Source organism: Sapajus apella, unplaced genomic scaffold (genome assembly GCF_009761245.1).
Source record: "Sapajus apella isolate SASKATOON/1434 unplaced genomic scaffold, GSC_monkey_1.0 scaffold24, whole genome shotgun sequence".
Taxonomy (NCBI): Eukaryota; Metazoa; Chordata; class Mammalia; order Primates; family Cebidae; genus Sapajus; species Sapajus apella.
The window spans coordinates 1684123-1709748 of NW_022436964.1; the positions used below are offsets into that span (position 1 = coordinate 1684123).

Below are 25626 nucleotides of genomic sequence, written 5' to 3' on the forward strand. Positions count from 1 at the left end.
AGAACAGATTTTACTGAGTGTTTACTCATCTGCCTACTCTTCTCTTTCCCCACAGAAATTATTCTTGACAGAAATATTTTAAAAGAAAAATCTTTACTATGGCTTCAGCAGTACTTAGTTCTGTTCCCACCACCGCTTCTCGTTTTGCCCTGTTACAAGTGGATAGTGGCAGTGGTTCTGATTCTGAACCTGGAAAAGGTAAAGGTCGAAATACTGGAAAGTCTCAATCTTTGGGAAGCAAATCAACTACAAATGAGAAAAAAAGAGAGAAAAGAAGAAAAAAGAAGGAACAGCAACAGAGTGAAGCAAATGAGGTAACAATTATAATTTTTTGTCTTGTCTGCTTTCCCAATAGACGATAATCATCCTGAGAACAGATACTATCTTGTTCACTTATGTATCCATAGTACCTGTTCCACAGGTACTCTGTAAATATTACTTCAGTGAATGGATGTGAATTCGTGTATATTTAAAGTCAAATGTAATGAACGTTTTTTTTTTTTTTTTTTTTTTTTTTTTTGAGACAGGGTCTCTCTCTGTCTCCTAGGCTGGAGTTCAGTGAGATGATCACAGTTCACTGTAGCCTCAACCTCCTGGGCTCAAGGTATCCTCCCACCTTATCCTCCCCAGTAGCTGGGACTACAGGCACATGGCCCCATGCCTAATTTTTATATTTTTTGTAGAGATGGAGTTTTGCCATGTTGCTCAGGCTGGTTTCGAATTCTTGGGCTCAAGCAATCTGCTTGCCTGGGCCTATAATCTGCTGGGATTATAGGCATGAGCCACCACACCCTGCCTGAACATTTTTAAAATATAATTTTTCTGACTGTGGAAGCTTGTGTGTTCATTGCATAAAGTTTAAAATAGGGAAGTCTTAAAAGGAAACAAAGGTCATTTATAGATATAACCAAAGATATAATTAATATTTTGGTATGTGTTTTCTGTACACATATATAAATGTATCTGACTATATATCTGTATGTGTATATCTATATTATATTTAAATGAAAATGGGATTATATAATAGACTGTTTTATAACTGGCTTTTAAAAAAATTAGCCATGAGCAGTTTTCACTACTAGTAAATACAGATTTATGTTATTTTAAATGAATCCACAGTTTACAATATTTAATTATGTGGTTATTTCATACTTTATTTAATTGAACTCATGATAAGCATTTGGGTTGTTTCCTGTTTTTTACTGTTACAGGCAAAAATCGCATGACTAGTTGTTTTTGTGTTTGTTTTTTGGAGATGGGGTCTCACTCATGTTACCGATTGTAATCCAGTGGTGTGATCCTGGCTCACTACAACCTCTGCCTCCCAGGCTCAAGTGATGCTCCCATGTCAGCCTCCTGAGTAACGGGGTGCACAGGCACATGCCACTATGCCAGTCTAGTTTTTTGTATTTTTGGTAGGGATGAGGTTTCATTATGTTGCTCAGGTGATCCAGCCGCCTTGGCCTCCCAAAGTGTTGGGATTACAGGCATGAGCCACTGCGCTGGCATCTTTTCTTTTTTTCTCCAAAGAGAAGGCAGAATCTCTCTCTGTTGCCCAGGCTGGAGTTCAATGGCATGATATAGCTCACTGTAGCCTCAAACTCCTGGGCTTAAGCAGCCCTTTCGCCTCAGTCTCCCAAGTAGCTAGGACTACAGGCAAGCACCACCACGCCTAGCTAATTTCTTTTTTGTTGTTGTTGTTGTTGTAGAGACAGGGTCACAGGATGTTGCCCAGGCTGTTCTCAAACTCCTAGGCTCAAGCAATCCACCCACCTCAGCTTCCCAAAGTGCTGAGATTACAGGTGTGAGACACCATGCCTGGCCCTCTGTAATTCACCTCAAATGGACATTTTTATGCATTCGATGGTCATTTTTTCCTTCAGAGTAAAAACTGTATGGAAGGCCCTTTTTTTCTAGACATCTTTAGCATTAGTTATATGACCAACATTTAATATGCCCATTGTTTTTAAAAGAAATGCTGATATACAACTCTAGCATGTGTTTTGTTTTAATAGAAGGAGCAGTCGGGTATATAAGGGTTTTTCTCATTATTATGTAATGAGAGAAGTAATAAAAGTATTTTATTTTCATAGTTATTTTATGATGTCCCAAGACTTAGAAAAAAGCCTTTTCAATTTATTTTTTCCCATTAAATTTCCACCTCCATTGCTTTCTAACTATTCTTTAAAATGCTTGCCACACAGTAACTTTAAAGGAAAGACATTTTCCTCCCTGGATAATGACCTTTCAGAAGTTATTTCAGAACTTTTGATTGCCCACTATTTTCTTTTAGGAATTAAAGATGATTTGGGAGAAACAAAAAATAAGGCAATAGTGGAGTTTATATTACAGAATAAGAACCTGTAAAACAGAATGAGTGTGAAGGATCCTTTCTACTTCAGCCATTTGCAGTTCTAGTCCATCAGTCTTTACTTTCTGTAAAGTGAATAGCAGCCAACCCACCAGTACTTCATTTCCAGCGGCATCTCCTTCTGAATGTCCTTTCCGTATCAGAAACCAGCTACTTACTGTGGTGTTTTTATCTTATTCCTGTTTGTAGAACAATGTATTAGGTAAAAACCGCAATTACTTTTGCACCAACCTGATATTACCAGTTAAAACTGTTGATCCTCAATTGAAAGCCTTTTTGTTAGTTTCTAAGGGCTGCCAGAAAACATACCACAAACTTGGTGGCTTAAAACAACAGAAACTTGTTTTTTCACAGTTCTAGAGTCTAGTAGAGGTTCAAATCCACATGTCAACAGGGCCATTCCCTCTCTGAGACTCTGAGTAGAATCTTTCCATGCCTCTTTCTAGCTTCTGGGTGGCAGCTGTCAACCCATGGCATTCCTTTGGCTTGCTGTGTCATCAACCCAATCTCTGCCTGTGTTGTTATGTGGCATTCTCTGTGTATCTGTGTCTTCACCTCTTTCTATAAGGACACCAGTCATATTGGATTAGGGCCGAATCTAATTCATCATGATTTCATCTTAACTTGGTTACATCCATAAAGACCCAATTTCCAAATAAGGTCACATTCACGAACACTGGGGGTTAGGGCTTCACGATATCTTTAGGGAGGCTACAATTTGTTAAAAACTTCAGACAATTTAAGTTGAACAGTTCAAATTCACAATTTGGCAGCCCCCAGAACCAGAAAATAGGTTCAGAGCTACTCCTAGGCTGTCAGATGGTCAGATAGTATTTATGGGCAGAAAATAGAAGTGAGGTACAGAAAGAGCTGGACTGGTTACAGCTCTACCATTGCCTTATTTGAATATGGTTTGAACAGTTGGCCACCTGTGATTGGCTAAAACTTGGTGATTGGTACAAGAGTAGGTTACAGTTTGTTTATACATTGTTAGGTTACAGTTCATTACATATGGAGAAACTTTCAAGTTGAACTTAAAATATGTAAGGAGGCAGCTTTTGACTAAATATTTTTTTTTTTTTTTTTATTTTTTTTTTTTTTTTTTTTACTGCTCCTTGCAGAGCAGAGCTAGCTTATAAGCAGTATGCCCAGAGTCTGCATGCTAAACCTAATTTACCAAATTCGGTTCATAACACCCTCTCAGTATTTTTCTCTCGTTTCAACTCCTTTGTCTTAGGTTATTTTTATTGTTGGGAGTGGCTTGGCCCATACTGTTTTAGTTCATTGTGTGCTTTGTGGACTAGGACCTGTATTTTTCAGGACTAGCAAAGTAGTTGTCATGGTTACTTAGTTGATCTCTTAACTATTAAAACTTTTAGATGTGTATGCTTTCTGAACTGTATTGTTTTACATTTTATTTTATTTTTGAGACAGGCTGTCACTCTGTCACGCAGGCTGGAGTACAGTCGCATGATCACTGCTCACTGCAGCCTCAGTCCCCCAGGCTCAGGTGATCCTCCCACCTCAGCCTTTGGGATAGCTGGGACCACAGGTGTGTGTCTTCATACCTGGCTAGGTTTTGTTTGTTTGTTCATTTGTATTTTTTGCAAAAATGGGGTTTTGCCATGTTTCTGAGGCTGGTCTCAATCTCCTGGGCTCAAGCAGTCTACCTGCCTCAGCCTTCCGATGGGCTAAGATTACAGGGGTGAGCCACTAAACTCGGCTATGTTTTGCATTTTAAAAGCAAACTTGTTTTACTGTTTTCTACTCCTATAAACTTTTCTTTAGTAAAGAAGAATGATTAAAATGGTGGCATAATAGAGTATAATACATTTTTCACTTAATCATTTCATATATAGATCTAACAGCATTATCTCAAATGCTGGCAAAATTAACATTCTACAAAGATTATAGAAAACACAAATAATGACTTTAGTTGTGTGAGTTAGCATAACGAATGTTTGGAGCAGATGTATAAAAATATCATTTTTTTAAATAAAAAAAATCATTAGTAGCCCTGGCTCGGTAAACTGAATTTAATATTTTTTGTTTGTTTTGTAGCTCAGAAATCTTGCTTTTAAGAAAATTCCCCAGAAATCCTCTCATGCTATTTGTAATGCTCAACATGATCTTCCACTGTCAAACCCAGTACAAAAGGATTCACGAGAAGAAAATTGGCAAGAATGGAGACAAAGAGATGAGCAGGTACAACTAAGTAAATAAAATTGCTTTGTTTTTCATTGAATTTATAGATTTTTAAGATGGCAGTGCCTCTGAATTTATATCACCACTGTTTTTAGAAGCAATTTGTATTGGATTAATTCACATTTGCTGCTTTTAATACAAGGCTCTGTTTTTGATCTACTCAAAAAGAAAATTGATACATTTGTTGTTTGTTAGTTTTGGCAATACGAAGCAGTTATTTTGTGGTTTTCAAAATCATCTGCCTTTTATAAATCAGGGAGAGACAGGGAAGATAGGGGAACAGTATTAAATTATTCCAAGTGAGAAAATCACATTCACAGGGTCAGAGGTCTCTTGTTAAAAATACACAGTGACTAGGCTGGGAGCAGTGGCTCACACCTGTAATCTCAGCACTTTGGGAGGCTGAGGTGGGTGGATTGCTTGAGCGTAGGAGTTCAAGACCACCCTGGGCAACATAGTGAAACCCTGCATGCCTACAAAAAAATAGAAAAATTAGCCGGGCATGGTGGTGCTCGCCTGTGGTCCCAGCTACTCAGGTGGCCGAGGAACCAGAGCTCAGGAGGTGGAGGCTGCAGTGAGCCATGATGCTGTCACTGCAGTGCAGCCTGGGTGGCAGAGTGAGGCCCTTTCTCAAAACAAAAACAAAGCAAAAAATACCCAGTGACAGTTTTGCTTAAAAAAGAAAGCCTTTGGCAAGCAGGGTCTGGAGTGGACCTTCAGCAGTTCTACAGCAGAGGGGCCTGACAGTTAGAAGGAAAACTAAGAAACAGAAAGAAATAACTTCATCATCAACAAAAAGGACTTCCATTCAGAGACCCCATCTGAAAGTCACCAACTACAAAGACCACAGGTAGATAAATCCACAAAGATGGGAAGAAACCAGCGCAAAAAGGATGAAAACACCAAAAACCAGAATGCCTCTCCTCCTCCAAGGGATCACAACTCCTCATCAGCAAGGGAACAAGGCTGGATGGAGAATGAATTTGATGAATTGACAGAAACAGGCTTCAGAAGGTGGGTAATAACTTCTCTGAACTAAAAGAACATGTTCTAACCCAATGCAAAGAAACTAACAACCTTGAAAAAAGGTTTGACAAAATGCTAATGAGAATAAACAGCTTAGAGAGGAATATAAATGAATTGATGGAGCTGAAAAATACATGAGAACTTTGCGAAACATACACACCTTTTAATAGCCAAATCGACCAAGCAGAAGAAAGGATATCAGAGATTGAAGATCAACTCAATGAAATAAAATGAGAAGACAAGTTTAGAGAGAAAAGAGTGAAAAGAAGTGAACAAAGCCTCCAAGAAGTATGGGATTATGTGAAAAGACCTAATCTACATTTGATAGGTGTACCTGAATGTGACAGAGAGAATGAATCCAAGCTGGAAAACATTCTTCAGGATATTATCCAGGAGAACTTGCCCAATCTAGCCAGGCAGGCCAATATTCAAGTCCAGGAAGTACACAGAACACCACAAAGATATTCCTCAGGAAGAGCAACACCAAGGCACATAATTGTCAGATTCACCAGAGTTGAAATGAAGGAAAAAATGCTAAGGGCAGCCAGAGAGAAAGGTTGGATTACCCACAAAGGAAAGCCCATCAGACTCACAGAACATCTCTCAGCAGAAACCCTGCAAGTCAGAAGAGAGTGGGGGCCAATGTTCAACATACTTTAGGAAAATAACTTTCAACCTAGAATTTCATATCCAGCCAAACTAAGCTTCATAAGTGAAGGAGAAATAACATCTTTTACGAACAAGCAATTGCTCACAGATTTCTTCACCAGGCCTGCTTTACAAGAGCTCCTGAAAGAAGCACTAAACATAGAAAGGAACAACCAGTACCAGCCACTCCAAGAACGTACCAAATGGTAAGGTGCATCGACACAATGAAGAAACTGTGCCAACTAATAGGCAAAACAACTAGCTAGCATCAAAATGGCAAGATCAAATTCACATATAACAATATTGACCCTAAATGTAAATGGGCTAAATACCCCAATCGAAAGACACAGACTGGCAAATTGGATAAAAAGTCAAAATCCATCAGTGTGCTGTATCCTGGAAACCCATCTCACATGCAAGAATACACATAGGCTCAAAATAAAGGGATGGAGGAAGATTTACCAAGCAAATGGAGAGAAAAAAAAAAAAAAAAGCAAGAGTTGCAATTCTCATCTCTGATAAAATAGACTTTAAAGCCACAAAGATCAAAAGAGACAAAGAAGGGCATTACATAATGGTAAAAGGATGAATGCAACAAGACGAGCTAACGATCTTAAATATATATGCACCCAATACAGGAGCACCCAGATACATAAAGGAAGTTCTTAATGACCTACAAAGAGACATAGAATCCCATGCAATAATTGTGGGAGACTTTAACACTCCACTGTCAATATTAGATCAACGAGACAGAAAATTAACAAGGACATCCAGGACTTGAACTCAGACCTGGACCAAGCAAACCTAATAGACATTTACAGAACTCTCCACCCCAAATCCACAGAATATACATTCTTCTCAGCACCACATCACACCTGCTCTAAAATTGACCACATAATTGGAAGTAAATCACTACTCAGCAAATGCAAAAGAACAGAAATCATAACAAACAGTCTCTCAGACCACAGTGCAATCAAAATAGAACTCAGAATTTAGAAACTAACCCAGAACCACACAGCTTCATGGAAACTGAACAACTGGATCTTGAATGTTGACTGGATGAACAATGAAATGAAGGCAGAAATAAAGATGTTCTTTGAAACCAACTAGAACAAAGATACAACGTACCAGAATCTCTGGGACACACTTAAAGTAGTGTCTAGAGGAAAATTTATAGCAATAAATGCCCACATGAGAAGAAAGGGAAGATCTAAAAGTGACACCCTATCATCAAAATTGAAAGAGCTAGAGGAGCAAGATCAAAAAACTCAAAAGCTAGCAGAAGACAAGAAATAACTGAGATCAGAACAGAACTGAAGAATATAGAGATACAAAAAAACCTTCAAAAAATCAATAAATCCAGGAGCTGGTTTTTTGAAAAGATCAACAAAATAGACCACTACCCAGATTAATAGAAAAGAGAGAAGAATCAAATACATGCAATAAAAAATGATAAAGGGGCTATCACCACAGATTCCACAGAAATACAAACCACCATCAGAGATTACTACAAACAACTCTATGCACATAAACCAGTAAGCCTGGAAGAAATGGATAAATTTCTGGACACTTGAATCCTCCCAAGCCTAAACCAGGAAGAAGTTGAAACCCTGAATAGACCAATAACAAGGTCTGTCTACCAACCAAAAAAAGCCAAGTCCAGATGGGTTCATAGCCGAGATCTACCAGACATACAAAGAGGAGCTGGTACCATTCTTTCTGAAACTATTCCAAACAATCCAAGAAGAGGGAATCCTTCCCAGATCATTTTATGAGACCAACATCATCCCAATACCAAAACCTGGCAGAGACTCAACAAGAAAAACTTCAGGCCAATATCCATGATGAACATAGATGTAAAAATCTTCAATAAAATACTGGCAAACTGAATGCAAAAGCACATCAAAAAGACTATCCATCACGATCAAGTACGCTTCATCCTGGGGATGCAAGGCTGGTTCAACATACACAAGTGTATAAACGTAATTCACCAGATAAACAGAACCAAAGATAAAAACCACATGATTATCTCAATAGATGCAGAGAAGGCCTTTGACAAAATTCAGCAGTGCTTTATGCTAAAAACCCTCAATAAATAGGTATTGATGGAATGTATCTTAAAATAATAAAAGCTATTTACAACAAACCCACAGCCAGTATAATACTGAATGGGCAAAAACTGGAAGCATTCCCTTTGAAATCTGGCACTAGACAAGGATGCCGTCTGTCACCAGTCCTATTCAATACAGAATTGGTAGTTCTAGCCAGAGCAATCAGGCAAGAAAAAGAAATAAAGAATATTCAAATAGGAAAGGAGGAAGTCAAATTGTCTCTATTTGCATATGACATGATTGTATATTTAGAAGACCCCATCGTCTCAGCTCAAAATCTCCTGAAACTGATAAGCTATTTTAGCAAAGTCTCAGGATACAAAATCAATGTGCAAAAATTACAAGCATTCCTATACACCAATAACAGACTTCAAGAGAGCCAAATCGAGAACGAACTGCCATTCACAATTGCTACAAAGAGAATAAAATACCTAGGAATACAACTAACAAAGGATGTAAAGGACCTCTTCAAGGAGAACTATAAACCACTGCTCATGAAATAAGAGAAGACACAAACAGATGGAGAAACATTCCATGCTCATGTTTAGGAAGAATCAATATCGTGAAAATGGCCATACTGCCCCAAGTAATTTATAGATTCAGTGCTATCCCCATCAAGCTACCAATGACCTTCTTCACAGAACTGGAAAAAACCACCTTAAACTTCATGTGGTACCAAAAGAGAGCCCGCATAGCCAAGTCAATTCTAAGCAAAAAGAATAAAGCTGGAGGCATCATGCTACCTGACTTCAAACTATACTACAAGGCTACAGTAATCAAAACAGCATGATACTGGTACCAAAACAAAGATATAGACCAGTGGAACAGAACAGAGGCCTCAGAGGCAACACCGCACATCTGCAACCATCTGATCTTTGACAGACCTGACAAAAACAGGCAATGGGGAAAGGAAAATTCCCTGTTTAATAAATGGTGTTGGAAAAAGTGGCTAAACATGTGCAGAAAGCAGAAACTGGACCCCTTCCTGACACCTTACACTAAAATTAAGTCCAGATAGATTAAAAACTTAAATATAAGATCTAACACCATAAAAACCCTAAAAGAAAACCTAGTCAAGCCATTCAGGACATAGGCATAGGCAAAGATTTCATGACTAAAACATCAAAAGCATTGGCAACAAAAGCCAAAATAGACAAATGGGATCTAATTAAATTCCAGAGCTTCTGCACAACAAAAGAAACAATCATCAAGGGGAAACGGCAACCAACAGAATGGGAAAAAATATTTGCAATCTACCCATCTGACAAAGGACTTATATCCAGAATCTACAAAGAACTAAAACAGATTTACAAGAAAAATCAAGCCCATTCAAAGGTGGGCAAAGGATATGAACAGACACTTTTCAAAAGAAGACATATATGAGGCCAACAAACATGTGAAAAAATGCTCATCATCACTGGTCATTAGAGAAATGCAAATCAAAACTACATTGAGATACCATCTCATGCCAGTTAGAATGGTGATCATTAAAAAATCTGGAGACAACAGATGCCGGAGAGGATGTGGAGAAATAGGAACACGTTTACACTGTTGGTGGGAGTGTAAATCAGTTCAACCATTGTGGAAGACAGTGTGGCGATTCCTCAAGGACCTAGAAATAGAAATTCCATATGACCCAGCAATCCCATTACTGGGTATATACCCAAAGGATTATAAATCATTCTATTATAAGGACATATGTACATGTATGTTCATTTTGGCACTGTTTAAAAGAGCAAAGACTTGGAACCAACCCAAATGCCCATCGATGATAGACTGGACAGGGAAAATGTGGCACATATACACCATGGAATACTATGCAGCCATAAAAAATGATAAGTTCGTGTCCTTTGTAGGGACATGGATGAACCTGGAAACCATCATTCTCAGCAAATTGACACAAGAACAAAAATCAAACACTGAATGTTCTCACTCATAGGCGGTGTTGAGCAATGAGAACACATGGACACAGGGAGGGGAGCATCACATACTGAGGTCTGTGGGGTAACTAGGGGAGGGAGAGTGGGGAGTAGGGATTGGGGGAAGGATAACATGGGGAATAATATCTGATATAGGTGATGAGGATGGAGGCAGCAAATCACATTGCCATGTATGTACCTGTGCAACAATCCTGCATGTTCTTCACATGTACCCCAGAACCTAAAGTGCAATAAAATATATATATATTTATTTATATATATATACTTATATATATATTTATATATATATAATATATATATGTGTGTGTGTACATATATTTTTTATATATATATATATATATACACATATATATATATAAAACCTTTGGGAAACTTTACTGTTGTTTCTTTAACCTATTTACACAATATTTCGTTCTTCTGTGTCTCTATTAAATGTCATTATTAACAACCAAATAAAATAGAGACCGATTAAGACCAATATATTTCTTTTTCTCATTAAGACCAATATATTTCTTTTTTGTGTGTGGAGTCCAGGAAAATAACATACTAAGCCTGGAATGTACTCTAGGAGATGCTATATGTATAGTAAGTGATGAGAATATTTGCCTATTAAACTGTCATTTGATGTCTTGAGAATGAGTATCATTCTAGCAAATGTTAGATCTAGTAGAGTGGCTATTCCTATCATTCTTGGGTTACCAGTTTTAAAAGAAATAGGCTGTACTAAGTTATTCTCTTAACATAAACTATGCGAATTATAACATTTCCTTTAGGATTTTGCAGTGCCTCAGGCTCATCATTATGAGCATCAATTACTACTGTGGAGCCATGAGGTAGTGCTGTTCAAATGGCAGTTCCAGGCACTGGTATACTGGATAAATCATCTTGTACTGTTTCTAGGGGTTATTTGATTCTTTTTTTTTCCTTGTAAGATATTCATTATGACCGATTCTTGTTTACAAGTGTAAATGTTTTGATGATCTACTTGTTTAGCCAGTAATAGAATTTACCAGTGTCTTCATTGGAGAGAATTTCTCCCAGTGGCCCAAAGTGCACTGGAGAACTAATGAAGGAAAACTACTCAAATTTGCCCCAAAATAAATTCCGTGCAACATGGGAACTTGAGCACAGATGTCTGATTGCCTGTTCTTCTGCTCCCACTGATTGCTGTTGAAATGACCAGGTAATGATGAAAAGGAAATAGTCTGACTCTTGGCCCTGATCCTATATAAGGATGCCATTCAAGGCCCAGGAACTTTCACAAATTTCTGCTGAGTATACTACTGATGGGTCACTTAGGAAGACCTGGAACCTTATGTGGGAGCCTCACTTGGAAGAAAATAATCAAAGGTGTGGAAGTAGAGTAGATCTTGGGATAATTACACTGAGAGGTGAGGAAGAGATAAGGGTAAGCCTTGCAACTGATGGACAGTATACTGTTTGGAATCTATTTTATGATGATTAATAGATTAATAATAGATTTCAAAAGTAGCTACATTTAGAGGGATCAGTCAATGATTATATACTAGGCAGAAAGCATACAGTATGGTGGGAGTTCTTCCTGACACAGTATGAGAAATTTCAGGCATGGAGGGCTGAGCCAGACAGAAAGCTGGATGTGGAAAACTTAGCTGTTATTTGGCTGCTTATGTCAAACACAAAAGAGAAATTATACTAAGACAAAGTTTTCCTACTCCTAAGTCACCCTATTGATAATGCAGATTTACATCAACTAAGCCTCAGCATACAGTCTGAGAACTAGAATTAACCAACCAGATGGACAGTAGGGAGGCACCCAGTTCACCAACTTATGAGCAAACACTGAAACTTAGTTGATCTCATGTCAACTGAAGAAAAGTTTCTGCCACATGAGGGAAAAGAACATTGTACATAGTGTCTGGAGTGAAAGCACACCTTGAAAAAGATTTGCTTCAGGAAATAAGTTGATTTTAGATAACACCTATGTTTTACTTTAATAAAAAAAGGCTACAACATTTTGTAAAAGTCAAGGGGATAGTAATGTTACATAACAAGTTAAGATAAAATAATGGACTAAAATTTAAAAAGTGAGAAATTGGAAGATAGGTGAATTAAAAGTGAGATGGGTGAATTTTAAAATTTAGGAAATAAAATCATAGCAGATTAAAAACTTCATTAGAAGGACCAGAATATCTACTAAAGAAAGCTGAGCCAATTGTGTGAAGGAAAATTTGAGATAAATTTTGCTAATAAAATTGACATGATAGATTGGAACACTGAATTGAAATCCAGCAGAGGCATAATTACTGTCCCTGAAACAAATAGAACAGAGGCAGGTATTAAAGATTATGTTGATAGGCCAAGTGCACTGGCTCATGCCTGTAATCCCAGCACTTTGGGAGGTTGAAACAGGAAAATTGCTTGAGGCCAGGAGTTCAAGACGCCTGGGCAACATAACGAGACCATAGCTCTACAAAAAAGATTATGTTGATAAAAATTTCCCTAAGCTTAAGATTTGAATCTAAGCTTGAAAAGAACACCAAATTTAAGTCTTTTAAGAATTAGATTCTAATTTTAAGAATGAAGAATAAGGAAATAATAGTATAAATATATGCACAGGAGAAAACTGGTTGCCTACACAGGATGAAGAATCAGGCTGGCTACTTTAATTACCAGAACCAAAATGTTAGGACCAAGAATTCCACATCTAGCCAAGAAGTCATTTGTGTGAATGTGAAAGAAATATACTGAGGTCCGGTGCAGCAGCTGTTGCCAGTAATCCCAGCACTTAAGGAGGCAAGGTAGGCAGATCACTTGAGCCCAGGAGTTCAAGACCATCCTGGGCAATATGGCAAATTCCCATCTCTACAAAAAAAATACAAAAATTTCCTGGGTGTGGTAGCGCATACCTGTAGGCTCAGCTACTCAGGGGGTTGAGCAGGGAGGATTGCTGGAGCCTGGGGGTCAAGGCTGCAGTGAGCCCATGATCATGCCAATGCAGTTTAGCCTGGGTAACAGAGTGAGACCTCATCTCAAAAAACAAACAAACAAAAAACACTCTCAGATACACAGTAACTGAGAAAGTATACCACCATTATACTTTCTGCAAATTTTTCTGAAATGTGCTCCTGCCAATTAAAAAGCAAATCTAAATAAAGAGCACAAACAATAAAAAAACACTGGTGGTAAGTATTTAAGCTAGTTCAATAAAGAATTAACTCTAAGTAATAGCGAACTTGTATCTATCCTAGCATACTTCGTTGTGAAAAGTGATATTATATCCTCTACCCACTTATGTGCATAGATGTGCATATCAGAAGATGTGTATGTTTCTTAATTGAAATGGGTGTCATGATATATAATGCATAGAAATGATATGTAAATCAAATCCCAGTAAAGCTGTTTTTTAAAAAAACATGTAGGGCATGGTTTTGACTTGGTTGTATGCATAATTTTCAGTTTTTTAAAATGATTGAATGAAGATCAAGAAACGTTCACCAACAGCTGTTGCCTATGACTAAATCTCTGTGTAGATGGTGTTCAGGTATAATTGTTTTATTCATGATGCACTGATATTATTAATTCCAGTGTACCTTTTTTTAAAAAAGAATTATCTATGCAGTGTTTATTATTATTATTATGCTTTAAGTTCTGGGGTACATGTACAGATCTTGCAGGATTGTTACATAGGTATACACATGCCATGGTGGTTTGCTGCCTCCAATCCCCCCTTTACCTACATTAGGTATTTCTCCTAATGTTATCCCTCTGCAACCTCCCCACCCACTGCTATCGCTCCCCTAGCCCCCCAACCCCCAACAGACCCCAGTGTGTGATGTTCCCCTCCCTGTGTCCGTGTGTTCTCATTGTTCAACATCCACTTATGAGTGAGAACATGCAGAGTTTGGTTTTCTGTTCTTGTGTCAGTTTGCTGAGAATGATGGTTTCCATATTCATCCATGTCCCTATAAAGGACGCAAACTCATCGTTTTTTATGGCTGCATAGTATTCCATGATGTATATGTGCCACATTTTCTTTATCCAGTCCATTCTTGATGGGCATTTGGGTTGGTTCCAAGTCTTTGCTATTGTAAACAGTGCCAAAGTGAACATAGTTCATGTGCATGTGTCTTTATAATAGAATGATTTATAATCTTTGGGTATATACTCAGTAATGGGATTGCTGGGTCAAACGGAATTCCTATTTCTAGATTCTTGAGGAATCACCACACTGCCTTCCACAACAATTGCACTAATTTACACTTCCACCAATAGTGTAAAAGTGTTCCTATTTCTCCACATCCTCTCCAGCATCTGTTGTCTCCAGATTTTTTTTTTTCTTTTTTACTCCTGGCAACTTTGATTTAAGTCTCCAGATTTTTTAATGATCGCCATTCTAACTGACATGAGATGGCATCTCATTGTGATTTTGATTTGCATTTCTCTAATGACCAGCGATGATGAGCATCTTTTCATATGTTTGTTGGCTGCATAAATCTCTTCTTTTGAAAAGTACTTGTTCATATCCTTCACCCACTTTTTGATGGGGTTGTTTTTTTCTTGTAAATCTGTTTTTGTTCTTTGTAGATTCTGGATATTAGTCCTTTGTCAGATGGGTAGCCTGCAAAATTTTTTCCCATTCTGTTGGTTGCCAGTTCACTTTAATGGTTGTTTCTTTTTTTCTTTTTTTTTTTTAATTGTACTTTAGGTTCTGGGGTACATGTGCAGATCATGCAGGATTGTTGCATAGGTACACACGTGGCAATGTGGTTTGCTGCCTCCATCTCCCTAATGATTGTTTCTTTTGCTGTGTAGAAGCTCTTAAGTTTAATTATATCCCGTTTGTCTATTTTGGCTTTTGTTGCCATTGCTTTTGGTGTTTTAGCCATGAATTCTTTGCCTATGCCTATGTCCTGAATGATATTGCCTAGGTTTTCTTCTAGGGTTTTTATGGTGCTAGGTCTTATGTTTAAATCTTTAATCCATCTGGAGTTAATTTTGTATAAGGTGTAATGAATAGGCCCAGTTTCAGCTTTCTGCACATGGTTAGCCACTTTTCCCAACACCATTGATTAAACAGGGAATCCTCTCCCCGTTGCTTGTTTTTGTTAGGTTTGTCAAAGATCAAATGGTTGTAGGTGTATGGCGTTACTTCCAAGGCCTCTCTTCGGCTCCATTGGTCTATATCTCTGTTTTGGTACCAGTACCATGCTCTTTTGATTACTGTAGCCTTATAGTATACTTTGACATCAGGTAGCGTGATGCTTCCAGCTTTGTTCTTTTTGCTTAAGACTGCCTTGGCCAAGTGGGCTCTTTTTTGGTTCCATATGAAGTTTAAGGTGTTTTTTTCCAGTTCTGTGAAGAAGGTCAATGCTAGTTTGATGAGGATAGCATTGAATCTATAAATTACTTTGAGCAATATGGCCATTTTCACAATATAGATTCTTCGTAACCATGAGCATGGAATGTTTTTCCATCTGTTTGTGTCCTCTCTTATATTGTTGAGCAGTGGTTTGTAGTTCTCCTTGAAGAGGTCCTTCATGTCCTTTGTTGTATTCCTAGGTATTTTATTCTCTTTGTAGCAATTGTGAATAGGAGTTCGCTCATTATTTGGCTCTCTGTTTGTCTTTTATCAGTGTATAGGAATGCTTGTGATTTTTGCACATTGATTTTGTATCCTGAGACTTTGCTGAAGTTGCTTACACTCTTAAGGAGATTTTGGGCCGAGACGATTGAGTCTTATAAATATACAATCATGTCATATGCAAACAGAGACAATTTGACTTCCTCTTTTCCTAATTGAATACTCTTTATTTCCTTTTCTTGCCTGATCACTCTGGCTAGAACTTCCAATACTACATTGAATAGGAATGGTGAGAGAAGGAACCCTTGTCTAGTGTAAATTTTCAAAGGGAATATAGAGATTATTAAAAACTATACACATAAACCGGTAAATCCAGAAGAAATGGATAAATTCCTGCACCCTTACACCCTCCAAAGACTAAACCAGGAAGAAGTTGAATCCCTGAATAGACTAATAACAAGGTCTGAAGTTGAGGCAGCAATTAATAGCCTACCAACCAAAAAAAAGTCCAGGTCTAGATGAGTTCATAGCCAAATTCTACCAGACGTACAAAGAGGAGCTGGTACCATTCCTTCTGAAACTATTCCAAACAATACAAGAAGAGGGAATACTCCCTAACTCATTCATGAGACCAGCATCATCCTGATACCAAAACCTGGCAGAGACACAACTAAATAAGAATATTTCAGGCCAATATCCATGATGAACATAGATGCAAAAATCTTCAATAAAATACTGGCAACCTGAATGCAAAAGCACATCACAAAGATTATCCTTCATGATCAAGTAGGCATCATCCTGGGGATGCAAAGCTGTTTCAACATACACAAATCTATAAACATAATCCATCACATAAACAGAACCAAAGACAAAAACCACATGATCATTTCAATAGATGCAGAGAAGGCCTTTGACAAAATTCAGAAGCCCGTTATGCTAAAAACTCTGAATAAACTAGATATCAATGGAACATATCTCAAAATAATGAAAGCTGTTTATGACAAACCCACAGCCAATATCATACTGAATGGGCAGTGTACCTTTTTTTAAAAGTCATGACTCAAAAATTAACTAAGTAGAAAAATCTCTTCTTAAGGGTTTCAATGATGAACAAACCAAATTTTATTGTATGTTTCTTCCTGTTACTGTATTGATTCAAACTGTGCACATCACTGGTATTTTTCTCCCTCTAAAGTGAAATGTCTATTAGCATGTGCATGATAGAAAGTTCTCTCTCACCTGACATCCTTCAGTTCATTTGATAAAAGTATTTTTCCAATAGCTTGTTCTGGTTTGTGAGTGTAATATTTATCACTAACTTGTGGCTGGTATAATAACTCCATTGGCAGTAGTTTGACTTGTACTTGATTTCCTTATAAGGAATGTAAATTCAAATAAATCCCTTGTATTTTTGGCTCTTTAGCAAGAAAATTTATCACTTTTGTGCTGGAAAGCATTATTTAGTACTTGTTCTGGAAAGACTCCTACAGGTCCCTAGGCTTTGTTTGAAAGTGAAACAAAAACTGTGATGTCTTCAGGCCACTAGTCACCAAGTTTCTTTCTTTTTTTATTTTTATATATTTTTTGAGACAGGGTCTCACTTCCATTGTCCGGGCTGGGGTGCAGTGGCGTGATCATGGCTAACTGCAGCCTCGACTCCCATGCTCAGATGTTTCTCCCACCTCAGCCTCCCAGGTAGCTGGGACTACAGGCATGCTCCACCGTGGCTAATTTTTTGTATTTTTAGTAGAGATGGGGTTTTGCCATGTTGCCCAGGCTGGTCTTGAACTCCTGGTCTCAAGCAATCCACCAACCTCAGCCTCCCAAAGTGCTGGGATTATAGGCGTGAGCCACAACACCCAGTCTTCTGACCAGATTTCATGGCAGGTAGCTAGGAGCAAATAGATTGATGACTCAATAAGTTAAAAATTTAAATATTCATTATCTTAATTTTCTATTTATAACTTTCCTTTTCTGCTGCTTTTGTGACATCACTCTCATCCTAATACATACACATTTATAGTCTATATTCACTGTATTGGAGTCCTGTTAATTTCAAAATTTATTGTGTTTTTATAAGTTGCATTATTTACAGTTCTATTTTCATTACTACTTTTAATTCTTTCGTGACTCATTGAACCATTTTTATTTCTGGGAGATATGATAAAGCATACAACAAAAATGCAGACTTAGTAAATGCAAGTGGCACTCAAAAGACATAAAAATACATTAGCTGAGATGAACTGAATGTGGTAATGAATGTGAATGATATATGTAGTATTTGTAGAACTCTGACAACCTTTAAAATAATTATGTTCAATAAGACTACTGTAAGATTTCTGGGAAAATAATCCTGTCTTCCAAATTACTGAAAGATATGTAGTGTACACTTTGAAAATCGCTGAGTTAGAGGACCACAGTGCACTGCTGCTATTATGTCTAATCGGTTGGCTGCGTTAGATGTCTTCAGAATGGTTATCTCTTTTGTTTTATAATAATTTATTTCCATGTTTACTATGAGAATTGAAGACTTCATTTGCAATTTGTTTTGTTTGGATGTAAATGGGGAAAATTGTAATGGTACTTAGACTTACAAATTAATTTAAAAAAAAATCTTCGAACCAAAACATTTACTGTCCTTTAGGTTTTTCATTGGTTCTTCATACTCTTTAACTGATTGAGCTATAGATTTGCTTAAATAGAAAAAAAAAAAAGTTTTACTACTAGATGGGGAGTAGGAGGCAATGAGGAAGTCAAGAGGAAGGGGATCTGAAGTACTCCGTCTGAGGCACATGTAAGTATCTTCTTGAATTCTGTAGGCATTTTAATGCCTACTATTTCCTCTTTTTCTTCCTTTCCTCCTCCTCCCAGAAATAAAAAGAAAATAATAAGGAACTTAACATTCACAAAGTTAAACAAGGTACTTTTTTAAAAGTATGGTTTTATTTTCATTTTATTGCCTGGAGCCAGTCTTACAGACCCAGTCTCTGTCTCTCTCTCTTTTACCTATACATTTACTGATTAAGTAGATTGTCAGCTACATTTATAGCAGTCTCTGACAGAGAATAAAGATATGTTTAGAGAATTTCAAGTCATGTTTCCTTTCTCTTTTCTGATGTGTTAGTCTTGTGCTACCATTCTCCCTATTATCTAAGGTCAAAAACCTTATCTTTGATTCTTTCACACTTTTCATATAGTCCAGTGTTCCAAAACTTGATCATTCTCTTCTAAGATAGAACCTTCTTTATTTTCTACACTGCTACATTTTGGTCCAGGTGCCCATATGCTGTCTGAGATTACAATGGCTTAGACACATTGATTCTAGGTTCTCCTTCTTCTAATATTCCAGTTTATGCCTTAAAAATTACTTTTATTTGGTATTTGCATTCCTCTTTTATCTGCCTTATGTCCTTAAAGTTTAGGCAGTGTCTGGAACTTAATGCTGCCCTAAGCAATTGTATTTTCTACTATTCTCTAACATGGGAAGGTAACTCTAATTCACTTAGTACTGGTTTTATGCCAGGAAATGTGCTAAGCACTTCATACATATTACAACTTTAAATCCTCAAAACTACCTTGTATAGTTGATATGTCAATGTCCTTTTTAACTGTTCTGAGATTCACGGAAGTTAATAACACTTGTTCAAAATCACAACTAGCATAGGTGGAATAGGAATTTGAATTATTCATTTCTATGATCTCCCAATTCCTGTGTTTTTTCCACATCTTTCTTTTGTAATGTCTAAAATCACTTTTTGTCAGAGTGACTTTTCTTAGTGTCCCATAGCATATCTATTTTTAATATGATAACATTAACATTATAATGTGGCTTGTTCTTCTTGCAATTCTATTTCTGCCTATCCAAATTGTGGTTATATTTAAATACCAACTTAAATTGATTTTTGTCTATATCTCTGAATTACCTTTGTTGTTAATCTTTCTCTGAACTTTTGTAGCTCTTTTAATGTCTTATTCTATTTTCTGTAGTTCATACATGTTAATCTTACATTCTCAACTGGGTAGGAATTCTTCAAGGGCAAAAGCCAAATTTATGCTGCTTCTTTAAATTAAGCTCCATAGGCAGAGAGGGCACAGACCCTAGAAGACTCTAAATGAATCTTCAGTGGCTGATTGATCATGCAGTGAAATTTTTGGAAGATTTGTTCTAGTTTTCAAAAATTTAAATTTAAATCATTTTTGTCTATTTGCATCTTCTCCTATACTAGTTTGTGTTAATAATTAAAAGGTCAATTTAAAGTCTGAACTGCTACAGTTAGAATTAATTGCTTGGAGAGCCATTTTTTTTTACTTTAAAATTTCTATTTCATTCAGTTTTTATGATGCTATTAGAATGAGCTGCCTTAATATTTAAATTCTGTGAGTTAATATGATGAAAAATAAAAATGACATCTAGCAAGACTTTCAACTTCCCGACCTGATCTGCCCAGTAACTTATTTTTGAAATATCATCAGACTATGTGACAGATTAGAAATAATCTCAAATGCCCTTTGTATAATTAATAAATGTCATCAATAGGGATTAAAAGTTTAGTGGCAAATTGAACCAACTTTGTTCAGAATAAACTTAAGTAGTTTTGTTACTTTTTTTTTTTTTTTTTTTTTTTTTTGGAGACAGAGTCCCACTCTGTCATCCAAGCTGGAGTGCAGTGGCCCAATCTCAGCTCACTGCAACCTTCACCTCCAGGTTCAAGCAATTGTCCTGCCTCGTATGGTGCATATGCACCTGTAGTCCCAGCTACTGTTTATTGGAGTAGCTGGGACTACAAGTGCATATGCACCACCACGCCAGGCCATTTTTTTTTTTTTTTTTTGTACTTTTAGTAGAGATGGGGTTTCATCATGTTGGCCAGGCTGATCTTGAACTCCTGACCTCAGGTGATCTGTCCAACTTGGCTTCCTAAAGTGCTGGGATTACAGGCATAGGCCACCGTGCCAGCCTAGTTTTGTTACCTTTTTTGTTGTTGTTGTTAATGGAGTCTCGCTGTGTTGCCAGTCACCAGGCTAGAATGCAATGGTGTGAATTTGGCTCACTGCAAACTCCGCCTCCTGGGTTCAAGCAGTCCTCCTGCCTCAGTCTCCCAAGTAGCTGGGACTATAGGTGCTTGCCACCACGCCCAGCTAATTTTTCTATTTTTAAAATAGAGACAGGGTTTCACCTTGTTGGCCAGGATGGTCTCGATCTCTTGACCTCATGATCTGCCCACCTCAGCCTCCCAAGGTGCTGGGATTACAGGCATGTGCCCATTGTGCTCAGCTGACTGCTATCCTTTAATTACAGTGAAACATTTTTCATCAGTTTGCTTTGAGGTTAGGTGGATAAATTGACGTAAACTTCCTTTTACCTTATAACTGTTGAATACCCATGTACATAATAAATATATATAAGTCTAAAAGATTTAATTTATTACTTTTTCCTGCTAATTACTAATTTAAATTAATTCTTCAATTCTTTTCAGTTATTCCATAAAGAATGTATAATTTACACTGGGTTTAATCTGATTTTCTAGTCCTATATACCGTTATTTACCATTTTAATTCTAATTGTATTTTTCTGAGTTAAATTAATATTTTTCTGTGTAAACTTAATCTTTTTTCCTTTCTTCTTACTGTCTCACCATAAGATTAGATGAGATGCTTTCAAAGGGATGACTTTGTTTAGAAATGAAAGGTTTAGTTCATAGTGTCCAATATTAACATTTTTCTAGTTTTTAGGGTATTTCTTTGAAACAGATCACTTTGTTTTGGAGTTGGTTTCTATTTTAGTTTAGATTTTAAAAATCATTAAGCAGTAGAAACAGATATCATTAACTTAGGCAAGAAAACTTTTTTGAAGGATACTGAGTGATTCTCAGATTTGAATTAAAAACTAAACAATTAGGTCATAGGAAAGTTGGAAACCAAGGGATTTGGGAGTGCTCAGAGGCATGAGCTAGTAGATGTCACTTTTTGAGGGTTATCATCAGCTAATAACCCCCCTTGCTTTTTCTTTGTTCTCAAAATTTAATTCCAGGGAGAGCAAATAAAAAAAAAAAGAGTTGGATGACTTGCCTCCACCTTTTGTCATTGGTGATGATAGCTTGTGTGTTTGTGTGGTACGGTAGTGCTTAGTATACAGAATTATGTAACTGGCTATCCTGCTGAAACCATGGGACTTTGGAATGAAGTGTAGTTATTTAAATGAATCAAGGAAGGGATTCTGGACAATAAAAACAAGAGGTATCCACTAAAGTTATGCTTTTGTTGTCTTATACACATAGATACATACATGTACATAAATCCAGGATGCTTACCCATGTCATGTTGCAGCCATCTTACATACAGCTGCAAACACACTCACCTTATCCCCAGTAGTGGAAACCCAAAGTCCCATGCAGCTACTGCAGCATTTTGTTTGATAACTAGGAAAAGTAAGTTGTAGAGATTAATTTGATTGGAGGGTGGTGGAAGCTAGATTGTAAGAAGTTAGGTGAGATTGGTGAAAAATAAACAAATAGAGATCACAAATTAAATGATCTTTATTAGATGACTTAAAGGTAAAGCAACCTTTAAAGGTAAAGCAAATCATTTTAAAGGTAAAGCAAATCATTTTAAGAGTAAAAAGATGAACTATAAATTATTCTGTAACACCTTATACCAGGACATTTGGCAACCTTATTCTGTACCTGTGGTTGTTTTCTATATTCAGGAAATGGTATATTGTGTTTAATAATTCTTGTTGAGTTATTTTTAAGTATTTTTGAGTAATAGTCACTCATAACTTTTGGTGTCCTAAACTGAATGTTGTCTTTGACATCTATTACAGTGCCAACTGTTTGATAAGATTTTTTTTATTAAGGTAAAAAGTAAGGTTATATCATATACAACAGATAATTAACAATGAAGAGGAAAAATAGAAACCTCAAAATTGGAAGTTTGTATTTTGATATCTTCTATAGAATATAGGCTTCCTAGTTTGGCGTGGTTAAGATAACTTTGGAGACTCCATATTTTTTAAAACGTATTTGCTTTCTTTTCCTCTATATGTCGTCATGTGTATGGTTATTTTGCTCGTGTGATGTAATGACAGTCTGTTTATTGTGAAACTTTTTTTTTTTAGCTGACATCTGAAATGTTTGAAGCAGATCTTGAGAAGGCATTGTTGCTAAGTAAATTGGAATATGAAGAACACAAAAAGGTATTTACATACTTATTGACTTTGATATTTTAGAAGTTTAACCGGTGAAAGGTTAAAACCAACCTACTTGAATTTTACATAAAATTTCTTTTATAAAGTTTGTCCAAAAATTCATCACTGTAATAAAATATTACCAAGACATATTTATAATAGGATTTCTTCTTGTTTTGAGAGAGAACAGAAACAATTGGACTAAGCTTTGTCCGGTGACCTGGAATGTTTAGTTAAGGAGTTTCCCCACCCAAGATGAAGGGAAGAGAGAGAATAAAATTCACAAAAATGATTACTTTATTTTTAGTATTATATTTTCTCAGAACCGAGTCTCACTCTGTTGCCCAGGCTGGAGTGCAGTGGCGTGATCTCAGCTCACTGCAATCTCCGCCTCTCAGGTTCAAGAGATTCTCACATCTCAGCCTCTTGAGTAGCTGGGACTAGAGGTGTGAGCTGCCACACCCAGCTAATTTTTGTTTTTTTTGGAGAGATGGGATTTCACCATGTTGGCCAGGCTGGACTTGAACTCCTGAGCTCTGCTGATCCACTTACCTCAGCCTCTCAAAGTGCTGGGACTACAGGCATAAACCACTGCGCCTGGTTGATTATTCTCATTTTAAATGAACATAGAAATAAGTGGATTTAAATTTTTAACATGGCTACTACTACAGGGGCATTTATTAAGAGACCCTCTGCCGGAGATGCACTATAATCACGTAAATAGGCCATTTCTGAAATTTTGGCCTTGAAAACTCAGCATTTGGCACTGAGCTTTGGTAATAGGTTGTGTGTTAAAATGCATTTTATAGCTTGTTATTGTAGGAGCATTTAAGTAAAAAGTGTTGGTTTACAGTTTCTGTATTTAAATTGTGTGAGTATTCATTATCTTAATATAATATTTTAGTCCTTAACATTTATTGGGATTGTTTTTTGGTTCATAAAATTTGTTTAAGCTGTAATTACTCAGTGGTTGATCATAAATGGCCTCTGGTCATCTTTAAGACTTCTTGGTCATGTTCTTGGACATTAGTGTCTTCATCCAAAATGAAAAGAAGCAAATAATTAAAATTCAGAGCAGCAACTCAGGAGGCTGAGACAGGAGGATTGCTTGAGTCTAGGAGTTTGAGACTAGCTTGAGTTAACACAGCAAGACCCTATCTCTAAAAATAAATATGTATATATATTTATATATATATTTTAAACTAGCTGGGCATTGTGGTTGGTGTGAGCCTGTAGTCCCACGTACTTGGGAGGCTGAGGTAGGAGAATCCCTTGAGCCCAGGAGTTAAGAGGATGCAGTAAGCTATGATCATGCCATTGTACTCCTCCTGCCTGGGCAACAAAGTGAGATCCCATCTTAACAAAAAAATTGATTTTGCTACTTATTTATAGTTCAAGGCAAAAGGAAAAAAGTTGTCAATAAAGTGGGCTACGTATATTATATGTGTTTCTTTTCCATATCCCTCATTCTGTTATGCCAAATGATGAAGAATGAACTGTAACCATTATTGTTACATACACATTTAGACAAAGGAGAAAAATCACAAAAATTGATACAGCTAGTTTTACTATGATTTAATCATTTAAGTGGACTATCAGGTTACACTGGAAAAGTAATCTTGTCTTGCTCAATTAGGAGATAAAATTTATAAAATAGAATATTATCATACAAAGGTGACTTCTTGCTATTAGATTTATGGATGTATGTCTAGATTCTAAAGCTAGAAGGTTCACCTGTATCCTTAGAGGAGAAGTAGAGTAAATAGTGCTGATAAAATGTCATACTCCCAGCCAGTGTTCTTTGTGCAGTCATAGGTGCAGTACTCAAAATTGGTTTTAGCAGACAATAATGACTAAGAGAAAGGAAGAACTTTTTTTGTATGCAATAGGTAGTTTGATGTGATTATGTTGATGTGTAGTAATTGAGATAAAAGTCAATATTCCAATAAAATAACTCTTAATACAATTGTTTTAACCTAAGGATTTTTATAACAGAGAACTAAAGTTTGGGATGGCATTTTCCACTCTGTTCTGTCAGTTATTCATCAAGTATTTATTGAATAGCTAAAATGTGCCCCTTGAGTTTAGTGGAGGGAAACATAGTGTATAGTATTGAGAGATGTATGTTCTCAGTGCAGTGGAAATTCAGAAAAATAGAAGACTTTTGACTGCCTTTGAGCATAAGTTTCAGGAAAGGATTCTCAAAAAAGAGTCTTATTAGGTGTATTAGAAGTTCATGAGATAGACAAGAGGAAAGTAGGCATTCTGAAGTAAGGAGTGGCAAGTATATAATGTGTACCCATGAAAGAATGTAGCATAATTTGAAAAACTGTCATTTAAGGACCTAGAACTTCTGGAGATACAGCCAAAAGGATAGGACATAAATTACCTCATGCACTCAGCAAGGAGATTGAGTTTTATACGTCCATTGGCAGAAAGCTGTTCAATCATTTTAACTTTTAGATTGATTTTGGGTTTTTATTTTAGAAACTCATGTATAACAGTATAGAAGATGGATTGAGGAGCTAAAATTAGAGACTGTTGCAGTATCCAAGCAAAAGAAGATAGGGGGAATG

General features: G+C 36.7%; 1 protein-coding gene across 1 annotated transcript in view; it reads left to right on the plus strand.

The window, feature by feature from the left end:
- GKAP1 (G kinase anchoring protein 1) overlaps positions 1 to 25626 on the plus strand; it is an 80472-nt gene that overhangs the window by 11421 nt on the left and 43425 nt on the right. Inside the window, exons 3-5 of the mRNA XM_032290831.1 lie at positions 56 to 314; positions 4433 to 4576; positions 22982 to 23059. Of these exons, the coding sequence (XP_032146722.1) occupies positions 99 to 314; positions 4433 to 4576; positions 22982 to 23059 (438 nt within the window). The 5' untranslated portion in view covers positions 56 to 98. The remainder of the gene's footprint in view (positions 1 to 55; positions 315 to 4432; positions 4577 to 22981; positions 23060 to 25626) is intronic.